At 36.6% G+C, this 17,499-nt stretch overlaps 1 protein-coding gene and 2 long non-coding RNA genes across 3 annotated transcripts; all 3 read left to right on the forward strand.

Moving 5' to 3' along the window:
* Positions 1-1,626: 1,626 nt before the first annotated feature.
* Positions 1,627-17,499, forward strand: LOC106935522 (butyrophilin subfamily 2 member A2-like; the record flags this gene model as incomplete). Its single annotated transcript, XM_015016031.1, has 10 exons — positions 1,627-1,983; positions 5,288-5,350; positions 14,382-14,753; positions 14,843-15,127; positions 15,211-15,309; positions 15,419-15,454; positions 16,705-16,731; positions 17,020-17,043; positions 17,146-17,190; positions 17,279-17,499. Coding segments are annotated over exons 1-10 (1,236 nt in total), but the record flags the coding sequence as incomplete, so codon positions are not given.
* Positions 3,147-3,956, forward strand: LOC106935530 (uncharacterized). Its single transcript, XR_001421910.1, has 3 exons — positions 3,147-3,189; positions 3,434-3,610; positions 3,828-3,956. It is a non-coding gene; the product is annotated as an uncharacterized LOC106935530 (long non-coding RNA).
* LOC106935531 (uncharacterized) lies at positions 11,531-12,079 on the forward strand. The gene is made up of 3 exons (XR_001421911.1): positions 11,531-11,814; positions 11,917-11,961; positions 12,050-12,079. It is a non-coding gene; the product is annotated as an uncharacterized LOC106935531 (long non-coding RNA).

Genomic DNA, 17,499 nt, shown 5'->3' on the forward strand with positions numbered 1-17,499 from the left:
GCATCTCTGCACAGCTTGGCAGCAGAGGGAAGCCAACGTACTTTATTCTTCTAGACGGCTGATCTAACTTTGGACTAGTTAACATATGGTGGACCAACACCAGCAGATGAAATGCAGCCCCAAGTCGTCATTGACTGTGGAAATGTCATTCTTCCTCCAGAATCTGGGAAATTAACATATGAAAAGACACTGGGCCACTGTGGAGCAGATGATTCTGACATCTTTGGTCCAAGAGGAGTTTAAAAACAAGGAATGTAGTAATTTTGAATCTCATGTCCTGGATTTGTCCAGGTGGAGCCTCACACACAGACCTCAGCTGAAGTTCATGTACATTTCCTTCAAACTCTGAACAGGCTGTGATCATTTTTGTTGCTTCTGGAGGTATTTTCCCTTCCACTCAACTTTTCGTAAATTTGCTCTGAGAACAGTCAGCTTCTTCAGGATTGTGCCTTGGTAGATTGCTCCCCCTTGTGGATGGTTTTGGTTAGTGTCTGTTGGATAATGCAGGAACAGAAACATGTTCCTAATAGAAATTATTGGTGCCCTGTAATATTCTAACTTTGACAAACAGATATATTCATTAGATACCATTGCTTACCAAAATTAACAGAAATAATTGATTTTGAAATAAATTACTAAACTAGACTAATTTGTTGATAGTGATTTATTTTTATGCACCTGCTGACTAAGGAATAAGATCTTGAAATTCAACATATTGCCATTCTTATCCACACCTGAAAATTGTATAAAACAAATTTTTACTTTTTAATAAATACCAAAAAAAATAAAATAAAATAAAAACCCCAACAAGTTTGTCATTTTTATGTTGCTCAGTTGTTTTCACAATGTAAAATTCACTTTACAATCCAGTTTAGGAAAACTAGGTAACTGCAGCAGCACTTTCTCTCCTCCCCTGCTTCTTCAGCAGCTGGATCCGGTTGTGGACATAAAACTTGATGGCTCTCCAGTCTCGCTGGTTGCTCACCAGCAGGGGGCAGAGTTCCAGGCAGCGTTCACAGTCCGCCTTGGCGGGGACGCGCAGGTCCAAGAGGTTCTTCTTGAGGTGCGTCTCCACAGCTACGCGCTCCGCCTCAGACCAGGGTCGCTTCAGGACGCCGCGTTTTCCTGTGGGAAGTTGTAATGAAGGCCATGAGCACAGGTATAAGTTGAGCATATTTACAAACAAGCAGGATATTTTTAGTAAGTGTAGAAGTATGAAGGAAAGCAGAACAATAAATGCTGCTCTTAAATGAAAAATGTTTTGGTTTTGTTTAAGCCTGTAAATTAAATCCAAATATGTAGTTAAAGAAATCGCTAAAGGCCCTTGAAAGTTGTTTCAAGAGACTCTGGAAGAAACGGCTTAAAAAGATACTTCAATAGTTATGCAACACTTATCTTCTACTTGAGTAATTCTAATTTGGAGCAAAGCTGCTCTTGTCTGAGTAGTTTCTGATTATTCTACCATCCTGTAGTAACTTCACTTCGTGATATTTATGTTTGATGCATAAATATCACGAATGATATTTATGCATCAAACACATAAATACACCTGCTGTTTATAGTAAAGTCAGACTTCTGGTTGACTTTGAAAGAAGCTGTAAACTCCAAACGCCATTTCCTTTAAGACGCTTTTTATGAATAGCGGCTTAACCCTGGTGCGTGCGAGGACTGAGGCAAATGATACAAGTGATACGGGTGTGGGGTCGGTTGGACCCAATTTGTGAAACACAAGGGTTAACGACTTGGTTATATTTGCATGCCGAAATCGAAAGTAAAAGTAGCAGTCCCTTCACGTCTATTTCACGCCTTGTTTTGTTATAACTAAGCCACAGAAGTGAGCAGGTCCCTCCTGGACTTGAATCACATCTAAAACTCGCCTCCTCGGGAGAAATTTTCACCGTTTTTTAGTGACTATATTTATGTCACTTCTTATTCACTTGGACCCAATCGGTAAACCGAGAGTTACAATCGCTGCTTTAACAGGTAAATATGACCTACACTCTTAGAAATGGCTGTAAATTTACGGTGGAATTCCAGCAGTAACATACTGTTATTCCAAAATACGGTAGGATATTGTCAATTTGATGTCTTCTTCTGTTGTCACAATCAAGACTCACGACTGGCAGTAAACTACCGTAAAATAATTGTACAATACAGTTTTTCCCCTAAGAAATACGTTTTACTTGTATTTGCATCTTAGAGAACCAGCATTTAAAGACAATATTAAATGGAAAGAAAAAAGTAATAAATCTTTTAGGGAATGAATCGAAATCTACAGAGCATAATCAAAAGTGTTAGATTACCAGTATTGGTGTTCGTTAAAAATACAATGTTAATTAAACACTTATGTCAAATTCAAAGATGGGTTTGTCAGTTTCCCTAAAGAGATGGTGTTTGCTAAAGAGTTGCTCCCACAATCGCAATTTATCTGTGACGTCACGTGTTTGCCCTGGAGACAACAGTATGGCGTATTGTCTGGAGCTTATCATAACAACGTAAGTTCCCCAAAGCTATTAAAACTTTGGTCTTTATGTTCTCTTTTTAATGTTCTCTCTTTAATGTATTTATGTAATGTAATGGTGATGTATTGTCTCAATGTTTGTAACTCCCTGGCGGACATTATACCACAATGTATGCTGCGTTTATACTGTTATATATTCTGTATCTCAATAAAGATCTATTAAAAAAAAAGTAAGTTCCATGTTAAGATCATCATGTTTTTGATTTTGATTATTTTTTATGAATGCATTAACTTTCTGTTTGCGCAAGAGTATCAACTTATGCTTAACATAAGTTTATTTGTTTGGATATCGCGGTACGACTGTTCCTGCCAGCATGCCTAGGTGGGCCCCATGTGGGGAAAAAGAGGGCAGGCCATATGGGTCCCATATGGGTTTGTCCGCGGGTTCCACGATGGCCCCACATGGGTTTGCCCATGTAGGGCCACAGCCCACAAGGGCCCTACATGGGCCCTATATGGTGATGGCCCACATGGGTTTGTCCATTTAGGGCCCATGTAGGGCCCATGTGGGCTGTGGCCCTAAATGGGCAAACCCATGTGGGGCCATCGTGGAACCCGCGGACAAACCCATATGGGACCCATATATCAAGCCCTTCCTCCTGCATGTTGATGAAAACAAAAGCAGCACCAAAGACACTTCACCATCAGTGATCACAAGATCATCCAAGGTAGCTTTTGATGAACTTCCAAAGCACACTTCACCTTCAGTGCAAAGTACCATGAATTCTTCTATAACTTCTGTACATTAATCCAGCCTACAGTTTTCAACATTGATGTGACTTGCACGACAATTGAGGAGATTAAGATTCTTGCTTTTACTTTACCTGGCAGAGTGTACACTCTTTATTATGATGATCATTTAAATGCATACTGTATCAATAAGAGGATTTGTTTTATATTCTTCCAATTAAGGACTTGGTTTATTACAGTCCCTGTGGCAAGCAGTTTTCTGCATGGTCAGCATTGAAGGCCATATTGTCTTTGAGAGGGCCCAGCCAACATTCCAGACAGGACAGTGTTGTCCATCTTCTTCATCTTCAGCCTCCAGTATCAACATGAGGCAGCCAAGACTTTGGAGTTCATTTAACGGTAAAAGCATTCCGATAATTTTTTTTACAATGACATGGTTTTAAAGCAAGTTTGATTAACATTTGATAAAGGTGGTGATGTTTTCTCTTTACGTAATTAAAAACAGCTTTATTTATATATTGTACCAGATGCATTCAGAATGCCACACTATTTATATTCTCAGGATTTATCCCATTTTTAATTTTGTTTTTTGGTCGCTCCATTGGAATTAACCCAGAAAGGGGCACAAAAGCCGGTCATGGGAAGATGGTATCCAAAAAAACAGGAAAGACCATTCAAAAGAAAAAGTGACAATGTTCAGGTTTCCACCTTCATCAAAAACTTGATGAACTTTGAGTGACATCTCATTCAGGTTAGTTGTTCTTTTCTTTTCTTTGAAATCTTTCTGTTTCCATATTATATAGCATCTAAATTGTATTATCTTTTCTTTTTTCATGTTGGACGGTGCCTTCATCTGCATCTAATAAAGTAAGTGCCACTTGGACTTACTTACTGAAAACCATTAATAGTTCACATTTTAAAACCCTGTTAATACTAGAATTCCACATTATTCCAGCCATGTTGAATTTTAGATTTTGGAAGTCATTTTTCTTTGATTTGCTTAGTGATACCCAAAGCATGGATATTTCTTTAAGAACTGTGTTTTTATGTTCATAAGATTGTAGAAATTAATGAGTTAAACCCAGTTTATGTCACTGTAAACTGAAAGTCTTCAATTTTTATTCCAGTGTTGGTGAAACTATATATGGACTATGAAGGCCTATTTTTTTTACCAGTTCTCTGAGGAATGGTTTTGTGTTATTCGTTTTGAATGTTTGAATATACTGGAAATATATGTGGTTTGAGGCATAGTGGTGCCTTTAAATAAAAATTCTGTTCTGACGGTTACTTATCGCATCCTCTTTTGTGTTATGTGAAGTTCTGATTATGCAGATTATGCATTTTAGAACCGCACCAATTGTAGCACTTCTAAGAAGCCTACACTGGGTCAGGTATTAATGTTCTATCGTAAAACAAAGACTGTACTTTAAAAAGTAGCATTACAGTTTTCTTTGCAGTAGCTTACTCATAAAGTGAATGCAGTAGTAAAACTAAATTTACAGTAAAAATACTGGAACGCCAGTATTTGAAGGTATATTTACTTTCACCACTGTATTTTACGGTGGCCAACAGGTACAAACACCCAGCAAAGACGAGAAAAGCACATGCAACAAAAATGAGATGCAAACAAAAAATGCTGAAAACAGAAGTGATCCAGACCATTAGGGGGAGTCGAACAAAGAACAGCTGTGTCCGAAGTCAGGTTTTGCAGGTTTACTGGCAGCTACAGACGTATTTTACCGTTCTTTCGAAAAAACGGTAAAGTACTGGCAGCTATAGATGCCAGTATTTTACCATTCTTTCACAGTATCTATACCGTACGTGCATTGACGGTAATCTGCAGTCAGGATTAATTACGGTACAGCTACTGTGCATTTACAGTAAACTTCTGGCATCTATAGCTGTCAGTATTTGACTGTAAATTTACAGGATTATTTGTTAGAGTGTAGATTTCATTCCGTAAAGCTGATCTCATCATGTCATGAGTTGTCAATCATGTTTGTATTTCTAAACAGGTTGGCACACAATCCTGTTATAGCTCGTACAGTTTCTTATTTATATTTTTTTCTATCCCAGGTAATCGGATGATTTTTTTTTTGGTTTTGGGTCTTCTTTCTTCACCCGGCTGCACTGCTGCCGGTAAGTTCCGACTCCCGACATCATTATTTATAGCGCAGTATTCCCTATAAAGTCCATGTCTGCACGACTTCTTCATTTATTTGCCGCATTTATAGGACTAAAGTCAAATTCTTTGTTTGTACATTGAAACTTGATTCTGATCCTAAAACAGGTGTTCTGACTATCTGTCATACCCGTAAATCTATGGTAATGCGCATGCGCACATCGATGTTACTTCACGTAGTGGTTTTTCAGCAGATTTCTTATAAATCTGTCATACCTGTAGAAGTTTCATTTTGTGTGGTTTATTTCTCAGAAGTTTACGGTACATTTTATTTAATTAAGCTGTTACGTTAATCAAACATATTAACATAAATGACTTGCTGTTTCCAAGATCTTTACTATACTGTAAACAAGACATTAGTCCCGTTTAGCATGACTATTACTTCAAATACTGTTTGACTACAAATTTGGTCTCCCGCGGGATATTTTGTCCCTATAGCTAATCTACCTCTTTAATATTTCTTTAGAAAACTGCACGGGATATGTCCTATAAAAAGTACATGAATAACGCTGGATGCTGACCGAAGCTGTGTTAGGCAACAAGCAGAACACCACCTCTTTCTGGACACTGCGTGGAAATAACTAGATTATTATTATTTTTTATATATATACTGTAAACTTCTGAGAAATAAAATACACACACAGTGAAACTTGTATACAGGTATGATAGATTTATAAGAAACGTAACATCGATGTGCGCATGCGCATTACCACAAGGTATGGATTTACGCGTTATGACAGATAGTCAAAACACCTGTTCACGCCTACATGGGACCCTAAAAATGGGACCCTGGGTTTTGGGGCCCTATTGTTCTGATAATAATGTGGATTGCTACAATCAACAGTCAGACGATTAGTTTATTCGCACATCTGTCATAAAAGCAATACTTTACCTTTTACATCTCTGACAGTGCTGTTTACATTTGATCTGCATGTATCATCTATTGCTAGTAAAAGCAACAAAAAACTACTATCCACTGGGCTTAAGATGGAATACACACACATACTTTGATTAAATAAATCTTTCTTATTGCAATAGTTAAAAATTTATTTTATACTACTTGAGTCTTTCTCACTTGACAATGTGGACCGGTACTGGGTTGATTCTGCGTCTTTTTCATCATATGAATTGATGAAAAAAAATGTTTGGTTTAGCCACGTAAACTATATCACCAACTAGTACCGCTTAGAGTCGTTCATCTTTATATTTTAATGCAGTAGCCATGTTGCCTGATGTAAAAACTTTTTGCTAGACAGTGTCAATCATTGTGAAGTTTTAGTTATTGTTATCAAACCTTATCAAGCACGGCATTTTAAATCATAAAATGCATGGTAATGCAAATTTTATTATTAAATAATGAAATATATATGGCCAACCACGAGAATCAACTCATTTAAAGTTAAGATTCAGTTTCACACAAATACAAAGATGCTATCATATGCATTAACAAGTGCAACATATGTAATGAAGTTAAATACTTGGGACATTTCATAAAAGTTGTGTGTTCTGTGTGATGTATGCACAAGCTAATATGCTGATGAGAAAATCTGGTATGTGTTCGTCCTCTGTAAAGATGGATGAACTCAAATTTCCTCTCTTGCTCTAAGTGAAGGCAGAAGCTTTTTTCCTCTGCTCCCTCCCTGCCCTTGTCTGCCCTGCTTGCTCTGTTTTTTTCTATATCTTTGGAGCCTTTCTTTGCACATCCTCCAAATCTACAAATTATGGATCTGGTCAACCGGTTTCTCAATGCAATTGATCAAATTTTCTCGACGAGCAGTCTGGGCACTGGAGAGCCATCTTGTCCTGCAGGGACACACCCGGCGGGATTCACCCTGGATTTATTCATGATAACAGGACTTCTGCTGTTTGGAGCTTGTGGATTCAGACTGTTGGTGTGGACAGAGACACAAGTTGGATGTGAGTCTTGCAGCCCAGCTGAGAACTCCAGGACTGTCCCCTTCATGCCAAAGTTGGTGGGGACCTGTCCATACTAGTCCTTCAGGAAGTTATGCCTATGTCTAAAACTCACTGGTGTAGTGAAATCAATCTTGGAGAAGTTGCTAGTTTAGCTTCAGTGGAACGACCAAACTAATTTGGATGATTGGGAACTGAGATGTATCGGAGAGACTTTAGGGAAGATTGAAATTTATAATCTTCCCGACCTAAGACATTCTGTATCTGAACTGGTTTTCCCCATGAGGCCTTGGAAGGGCTGCATATTTTCAGTCTCCTTGAAGATATGTAAACATAACGCTCTTCCCTCCTCACCCCCTCCTGTATCCATGCAGCTGTGGAGCTGAGCGCTCCCAAGGACATTCCTCGATAACAATACCTCTATTGGACTTCTGCCAGGAGGCTGAGCAACGTGGTTTCATGGCCCTGTGATGTCACCTTCTTCATTCATGTCTTTGTTTTGCCCTTTGTTTTGTCTGAATGTTGCCATTTGCCCTAATGTGTCCTTTCCTCTTTTTTATTTTATTTTGTTAGAAACTGTGGAGTACACACTTCTAACCCAGAAAAGGAATTAGAACAAACATAGAATCCAGAAAAAACAATCTCCCAGAACAAGAATATTTAGTTTTTATTATTACTTAGAAACTGTGGATAACTCATTACTTATTTAGAGCACACTTAGAAAGTCCAGAGGATACTTACTTACTTAATTTAACATCTTTGTATTAACATAATAACATAAAAATCATTACTTTAAAAGAACGCATGGTCTTTTGGAACCAGCAGCAAATACAAATGCAGCTCAAACAGCAAATAAATCAGTTCCCAACCACATTGTAAATATTAGTGGTTTGCAAAATAAATTTTATATGGGTTTTATGTTTACCATGCATTGAGGTGCAACTATCATTATTTATTGTTTGAGAAAATGATTAAATATAAAGCATTTGGTCTACTGAAAGACTTCAGACTTGAAATCAATGGAATATTTTACTTTGAAACACTTAACATACTTAATCTAATACCAGAACAAAGTGAAAAGATGACTCTAATTATGATTTTCTTTTCAGTTTCAGAGACTTTCACAGTTTCAGTAAAGCCTCATGTCTCAGTCCAGCGAGGTCATACAGCCATCTTACCCTGCTGGCTCGCCTTCTCTGAGAGTGCAGAAGATATGGAGGTGCTCTGGTATCAAGGGAGTGATCAGTCTGGTACTCCAGTCCTGCTTTATCAAGCAAGAGCTTTCGACTATTCATCCCAGAAAGCTTCGTACGCTGGCCGAGCCTCATTTGGCTTGAAGGAAGAAACATCAGGTGGATTAAAGGCAGGTGATGTCAGCCTGAAGCTGGAAAAAGCCACAATTGAAGATGCAGGAAAATATACATGCTTTGTCAGCAGCTCTGATGATTCTGACAGTGCATCTATTAGTCTGAGTGTGACAGGTGAGAACCATGAAACAGAACGAGAACAAAACCAAACAGAATGATGTCCACATCAAATGATCATCTTCTTCTTATTCCAGAAACTGGACACCAACCTCTCCTGTCAGCAGAGATGAAAGACCATAACAAAGTTAACATGAGCTGCCAATCTGACGGCTGGCATCCAAAGCCTGAGCTGAGCTGGTCAGACAGCAAAACAGCTCTCACACCTGCTAATGTGATGTTTAGCACAAACTCTGCTGGTTTTTATTCAGTCCATAGTTGGGTTCTGGTCTCCAGTTCTTCTGAGGTCTCCTGCTCTGTTGGGCTCTTCAATGAAGCACCAAAAGAGACCAGAATGCGTCTGAAAAATTCATTAGAAGAAGGTTTGTGGTTTCACCCTCAAGTTTCTTTTATTAGTCTTTTATGAGAAGTATGTTTATTAGAACAATATTTGCTTTTTATTCAGAGTCGGGATCGTCCTCAGCTGGATGGGTGGCCTTTGGGATACTTTTGGTTGTATTAGTTGCTTTCGGACCCTTGTACTTCCTGTACTTCAGGAAGAAAGGTAAATGTTTCATCCAAATCAGAGAGGATGCATAATTGAAATTTAAAGAATGCTGACATAGTAATGACTATTAATTTCAAACATACTATATATGTTTTTTATTTCAGCTAACAAGCACAAATCAGGAAATGACACAATTGATGGTAAAGAAATCATGCAGACACAAAACGTCATTGGTTTTCCATTAAAGGGACAATCGCGTAGTTTTATTTTGTAGTTTTCAGACTTAAGTACAAATGCAACAAAATGTACATGTTAAAACTGAGCAAAAACCTCATTGGATTATCACAACTGTTACATTTCTAAGGATGTTTAATTAAGACAACATGATGATAATTAAGGACGTGTCAAATCCCTTGTAAAAGTGTTTTCACCTGTTGTAGTGACTTGTTGTTAATCAAGGAAACAAAACAAACCCAAGAATCTGGGGCTCTGCTGACTGACAGGTGTTGATTCATTGGACCTTCTGGATCCAAAGAATCAACACCTGTGATTTTATGATTGTAGAGCACATGTGTCAAACTCAAGGCCCGCGGGCCACATGTGGCCCGCCATGTCATTTTATGTGGCCCGCCTCAGCACTTTATAGGCTGATGATTGACTTAAAATAGGTTTTGAGTGAATTTAATGCGCCATTTCAACCAAAGGTTTGTAATGCGCTTCCTAACCGGTCCATAACTCTTCAACACGCTGTCAGCTCCCGGTCAGAAAGACGCATTTAGTTCAGAGACCATGAGATGATATTCAGAAAGGATTTTTTTAAATTAATTGATTTCACTTGCCTCTGAGACTAAATCTTTGCGTAAAGTCTTTATTATATATAATGTCTGCCCATGTGACTTGTTTTTATTATTTGTTTGCTCACCTTTAAACAACTGATTTAAATATTGTAATTTTTAAACTGAGCAGTAATTTTACATCCATGGAAACTCAAATCTAATATTTAAAACTTCAATACTTCAAATATCAGTTATTTAACTATATGAGGTGGTGTTTAATTTATTTTTAACATTGTATTTTTATACATTTATGCTAGGGCTGCCCAAGTCTAGTTTTCCAGAGCTACCATCTGCAACTTTAGATGCATTCCTTCTCTAACACACCTGGACCATTGACTCATTATAAGCCTCTACAGAACTGAATGAGGGAAGTCAGCCTTTTGTCTGGGGTGTTTTAGCAGGTATGCACTACCGTCAATGTGGCCCGTTGAGGGGGGCCAATATGCTGAAGTGGCCCTCGGTGAAATTGAGTTTGACACCCCTGTTGAAGAGCAATTATTGATCTGGCGCTTTCCAACAAAATGCGACTTTTCAGCGTTGCACACTTCCAATGTTAACATAGTACAGCCAAATGATTCACAAAATTGCCGCAAAGCAATGATCAACATCAGACAACAGTGAAAATGACGATGACGGTTAAAAACTGTGTTTCCACCGCAAACATCACACCTGCAGAGAGTTTACCTGTCAGGCCATTTAAACATATAATGCCACCCACTGTCATTTTCAGGTATTACACCAAACAAACAAACATAAACCCTAAAATTATGGCTTTAATACCAAACTTTCATAATTTATCACATCACAGAATCAAACTTCATTGTGTTTTCTGAGGGAATTTACATGACAAAATAAGGCATCAAGCAAATCATTGGAAAGTGAACTAAAAATGATAGCATGGTTTTTAAATGTCTTTGTAAAAATAAATATTTGAAAATATTGATAAGATTTGAAGAGATTTATCTGTACTGACTCCCCTTTATGCTGCTGTTCCTAAATAAAAACTGTTGCAACTACATTTAGAAGTCATCCAATTAGAACATAGATAAAAACAATGAAGGTTTGAAAATATTATGAAAAAATATTGTAGATAACCTTGTCATCATATTGTACAGACAAAACTGCCACAAATGTGGTCTAAGTGGTTTCATTTAGGATTTTGAGACAAAAGCAGTTTACAGCAATAAGTCTGTTTTGATTTAAAATTGTAAGAATTGAATTAACAACAATAATTCAGACTTTGTTTTATAAGTCACTGTGTAACATCCTCAAACAAAAACCAGTTATGACAGTAAGTCGTACTGGATTTACAATGGAGGTCTTGGTTGGAATTATTTACTAAAGTTTTACTTTTATCTTTCAGGGGCCAATCTCACAAACATTCCTGAAGGTAAAACAGAAGACATAATACATTTGTACTTCTTTTTCTATTTCAGTGAATTCAGCATTTAAGGATTCTTATTGTTGTAGATTTGCTCCAGATGTTTGAAGACATGAGAGGAGTTCAATAGAAACAAAGTTATTACATATCTTTACAGTGATGTGTTCAGATTTCCAGTAAAATAATATCACAGCTTGTTGATGAACCTCAATCTGGTAGAGATAATTTTAAAGCTCTTGTTCTGTTCACTGCATAAAACAACTAAACTATCATTTATTTCTGTGTCTTCCTTCAGAAAATGAACCACTTCTGTCAAAAAGTAGGATACAGTATTTGAAGCTGCTCATGTTAATATAATCAAAACCTTTATCATACAAAATCACATTTTTAAGATATTTTCTTTTCTCACTTTTCTGTCCAGCATCATGGCACTCAGCAGCTCTATTGGAAGCATCCAAGCATCATGGTAATTTTACATTTATTTAATATTATTTTTATTTAGCATTTTACTTCATTATTATATTGATTAAAATATAATTTTCAATATTTAACAGTGAATGTTCAACTGGTGGACACAGGAAATCCACTTATAAAAATGAAGGATTCTATACTGAGAGAAAATGCTGATGCAGAGTTTCCAGATGGAGACAGAGTCACTTGTCTCACTGCAGTCAGAGGATCACCTGGTTTCTCTTCTGGACGGCACTACTGGGAGGTTTCTTTAGCAGATCCAAATGTAGACCTCAAGAAGTCCTGGTGGATCGGAGTTACAGATAAACATGAAATCCCTCTTGATGAACGTTTGTCTCCAACCTCAAAAAATGGTTTCTGGTTCTTGTCTTCTTGCCCCAACGAGGAGGATACTGTTCAGTTTAGCACTGAACCAGAGACATTCATTTATGTTCAGTCAAAACCAAAAACAGTCGGTGTGTATTTGGACTTTGACAACAGAGAGCTCTCCTTCTATAATGTGGAAGAGAAATGTCTGATTGGATCTCTGGCAGCTNAAGATGGAATACACACACATACTTTGATTAAATTAATTTCTCTTATTGCAATAATTAAAAATTTTATTTATGCTAGGTGAGTCTTTCTCACTTGACAATGTGGACCGGTACTGGGTTGATTCGACGTCATCAAATATGTGAAATGTCCTGAGGACATTCAGTTTTTGTTATTACTTAGAAACTGTGGAGTACTCATTGCTTTTACAAATTTAGAGCACACTTAGAAAGTTCAGAGAATACATATTTACACTTATCTAGCATCCCAGAAGTCCAGAGGATACTTACTTACACTTATTTAACATCTTTATATTTTAATGCCGTTGGCATGTAGCCTGATGTAAAAACATTTTGCTAGGCAATATGAATGAGTGTGAAGTTTTAATTGTTATCAAACCTTATTAAGCACGCCATTTTGAATAAAAAAACAACAACTTAGAAATATATAGGGCCAACCACAAGAATAAACTCATTTAAAGTTAAGATTCAGTTTCACACAAATACAAAGATGCTAGCATATGAATCAACGTGCAACATATGTAATGAAGTTAAATACTTGGGAAATTTCATAAAAGTTGTGAGTTCTGTATGATGTATGCGCAAGCTAATATGCTGATGAGAAAATCTGGTATGCGTTCGTCCTCTGCAAAGATAGCTCTTCTTAAAAACTTTTGTACTCCACTGTACACTGCCCATCTGTAGGCAGTGCTGCTTCTTTTCAATACAAAATAAGCAGCATGCAGAAGTTATATGAGGCATTCATAGTATGAGGCTAATATTTAAGGTGGAGTATATTAACTATGTTTGTAAAAACTTATGTACAAATTAATGTGTATAATATCTGTGTCAAGCAATTATATAATGAATGAATGAATGAATGAGTACAGTCAGATTTACCTCAAGGTCGAGGAATGACTGGCATCATTTATTTGTGACTCAGTTGACAATATTATGTGCTGTGTTTATTTTATTTTTAGTTTTTAGTTTTATTGTTTGTCTTTTTACTGCAGACTTTTTATGTATCTGGACTCTGGATAAATGATATGGCAATGATGATGATGATGATGATGATGATGATGATGATGATGATGATGATGATGATGATGATGAATGTTTGGCTGTTGAACTGGACCTTTCAAAGTCACCATAAAACCAATTTTCAACGAGCAGCTCCACAAATATTTTTAATAAACATTATATTACAAAGAGAAATACAAACATACTTTTATCTTGGCTTTTTTCCCTCTTCTAACTCTTTCTTTTTTTCTTCCCCTGAAGAATAAGTCCATTTTTGCTACATTGTTTTGCTAACTGATCTTCCACGGTGCTTTGGAGGTTCTGACGTCGCTCTGCACGTTAAACTGCAGCTAATATTACCAATGAAGTGTTACCTAAAGACGCCACTAGGGGGACCTAAGAGAAATTTATTTTTTCTTCTTACCCATATGAAGAATTATTTCAACCTTCATCCATGAAATAACAAATAGTCAATAAATAAATGAATCACAACTTTATAATAAAGTGGTGTGTTTTTATTAACATAATAACATAAAAATAATTACTATAAAACGCATGGTCTTTTGGAACCAGCAGTATAGAAAAATGCAGCTCAAACAGCAAATAAATCAGTTCCCAACCACATTGTAAATATTACTGGTTTGCAAAGCAAATTTTATATGGGTTTTATGTTTACCAAGCGTTGAGGTACAACTATCATTATTTATTGTTTGGGAAAATTATTAAATATAAAACATTTGGTCTACTGAAAAGCTTCAAACTTGAAATCAATGGAATATTTTACTTTGAAACACTTAACATACTTAATCTAATACCAGAACAAAATGAAAAGATGACTCAAATTATGATTTTCTTTTCTTTTCAGTTTCAGAGACTTTCACAGTTTCAGTAAAGTCTCCTGTCTCAGTCCAGCGAGGCCATACAGCCATCTTACCCTGCTGGCTCACCTTCTCTGAGAGTGCAGAAGATATGGAGGTACTCTGGTATCAAGGGAGTGATCAATTTGGTACTCCAGTCCTGCTTTATAAGGCAAGAACTTTAGACTATTCATCCCAGAAAGCTTCATACGCTGGACGAGCCTCATTTGGCTTGAAGGAAGAAACATCAGGTGGATTAAAGGCAGGTGATGTCAGCCTGAAACTGGAAAACGTCACAATTGAAGATGCAGGAAAATATATATGCGTTGTCAGCAGCTTTGATGATTCTGACAGTGCATCTATTAGTCTGACTGTGACAGGTGAGAACCATGAAACAGAACGAGAACAAAACCAAACAGAATGATGTCCACATCAAATGATCTTCTTCTTCTTCTTCTTCTTCTTCCAGAAACTGGACACCAACCTCTCCTGTCAGCAGTGATGAAAGACGATAACAAAGTTAATCTGAGCTGCCAATCTGACGGCTGGCATCCAAAGCCTGAGCTGAGCTGGTCAGACAGCAAAACAGCTCTCATTCCTGGTAATGTGATGTTTAGCAAAAACTCTGCTGGTTTTTATTCAGTCCATAGTTGGGTTCTGGTCTCCAGTCCCTCTGAGGTCTCCTGCTCTGTTGGGCTCTTCAATGAAGAACCAAAGGAGACCAGAATGCGTCAGAAAAATTCATTAGAAGAAGGTTTGTGGTTTCACCCTCAAGTTTCTTTTATTAGTCTTTTATGAGAAATATGTTTATTAGAACAATATTTGCTTTTTATTCAGAGTCAGGATCGTCCTCAGCTGGATGGGTGGCCTTTGGGATACTTCTGGTTGTATTAGCTGCTTTCGGAGCCTTGTACTTCCTGTACTTCAGGAAGAAAGGTAAATGTTTGATCCAAATCAGAGAGGATGTATAATTGAAATTTAAAGAATGCTGACATAGTAATGACTATTAATTTCAAACCTTATACTATATATGTTTTTATTTCAGCTAACAAGTCCAAATCAGGAAATGACACAACTGATGGTAAAGAAATCATGCAGACACAAAACGTCATTGGTTTTCCATTAAAGGGACAATCACGTAGTTTTATTTTGTTGTTTTCAGATTTAAGTACAAATGCAACAAAATGTACATGTTAAAACTGAGCAAAAACCTCATGGGATTATCACAACTGTTACATTTCTAAGGATGTTTAAATAAGACAGTAAGGACGTGTCAAATCCCTTGTAAAAGTGTTTTCACCCGTTGTAGTGACTTGTTGTTAATCAAAGAAAACAAAACGAACCCAAGAATCTGGGGCTCTGCTGACTGACAGGTGTTGATTCATTGGATCTTCTAGATCCAATGAATCAACACCTGTGGTTCTATGATTGTAGAGCATTTATTGATCTGGCGCTTTCCAACAAAATGCGACTTTTCAGCGTTGCACACTTCCAATGTTAACGTAGTACAGCCAAATGATTCACAAAATTGTCGCAAAGCAACGATCAACATCAGACAACAGTGAAAATGACGATGACGGTTCAAAACTGTTTCCGCTGCAAACATCACACCTGCAGAGAGTTTACCTGTCAGGCCATTTAAACATATAATGCCACCCACTGTCATTTTCAGGTATTACACCAAACAAACAAATAAACATAAACCCTAAAATTATGGCTTTAATACAAAACTTTCACAATTAATCACATCACAGAATCAAACTTCATTTTGTTTTCTGAGAGAATTTACATGACAGAATAAGGCATCAAGCAAATCATTGGAATGTGAACTAAAAATAACATGGTTTGCAAATGTCTTTATAAAAATAAATATTTGAAAATATTGATAAGATTTGAAGAGATTTATCTGTACCGACTCCCCTTTACGCTGCTGTTCCTAAATAAAAACTGTTACAACTACATTTAGAAGTTATCTAATTAGAACATAGATAAAAACAATGAAGGTTTGAAAATATTATGAAAAAAATATTGTAGATATAATCCATAAACCTTGTCATCATATTGTACAGAAAAATTAGCCACAAATGTGGTCTAAGTGGTTTCATTTAGGATTTTGAGACAAAAGCAGTTTACAGCAATAAGTCTGTTTTGATTTAAAATTTAATCTCTGGACCAAGTAAGAATTGAATTAACAAAAATAATTCAGACTTGTTTTATAAGTCACTGTGTAACATCCCCAAACAAAAACCAGTTATGACAATAAGTCATACTAGATTTACAATGGATGTATTGGTTGGAATTATTTACTAAAGTTTTACTTTTATCTTTCAGGGGCCAATCTCACAAACATTCCTGAAGGTAAAACAGAAGATATAATACATTTGTACTACTTTTTCTATTTCAGTCAATTCAGCATTTAAGGATCCTTATTGTTGTAGATTTGCTCCAGATGTTTGAAGACATGAGAGGAGTTCAATAGAAACATAAAGTTATTACATGTCTTTACAGTGATGTGTTCAGATTTCCAGTAAAATAATATCACAGCTTGTTGATGAACCTCAATCTGGTAGAGATAATTTTGAAGCTCTTGATGTGTTCACTGCATAAAACAACTAAAACATCCTTTATTTCTGTGTCTTCCTTCAGAGAATGAACCACTTCTGTCAAAAAGTAGGATACAGTATTTGAAGCTGCTCATGTTAATATAATCAAAACCTTTATCATACAAAATCACATTTTTAAGATATTTTCTTTTCTTACTTTTCTGTCCAGCAACACGGCACTCAGCAGCTCTATTGGAAGCATCCAAGCATTATGGTAATTTTACATTTATTTAATATTATTTTTATTTTGCATTTTACTTCATTATTATATTGATTATAATCTAATTTTCAATTTTTAACAGAGCATGTTCAACTGGTGGACACAGGCAATCCACTAATAAAAATGAAGGATTCTGTACTGAGAGAAAATGCTGATGCAGAGTTTCCAGATGGAGACAGAGTCACTTGTCTCACTGCAGTCAGAGGATCACCTGGTTTCTCTTCTGGACGACACTACTGGGAGGTTTGCTTACAAAATTCAAGTGCAGCCCTCAAGAAGTCCTGGTGGATCGGAGTTACAGAT

This window comes from Poecilia latipinna, unplaced genomic scaffold (assembly GCF_001443285.1).
Source record: "Poecilia latipinna isolate Pla-1442-1.1 unplaced genomic scaffold, P_latipinna-1.0 Scaffold1975, whole genome shotgun sequence".
In the NCBI taxonomy this organism is placed as follows: Eukaryota; Metazoa; Chordata; class Actinopteri; order Cyprinodontiformes; family Poeciliidae; genus Poecilia; species Poecilia latipinna.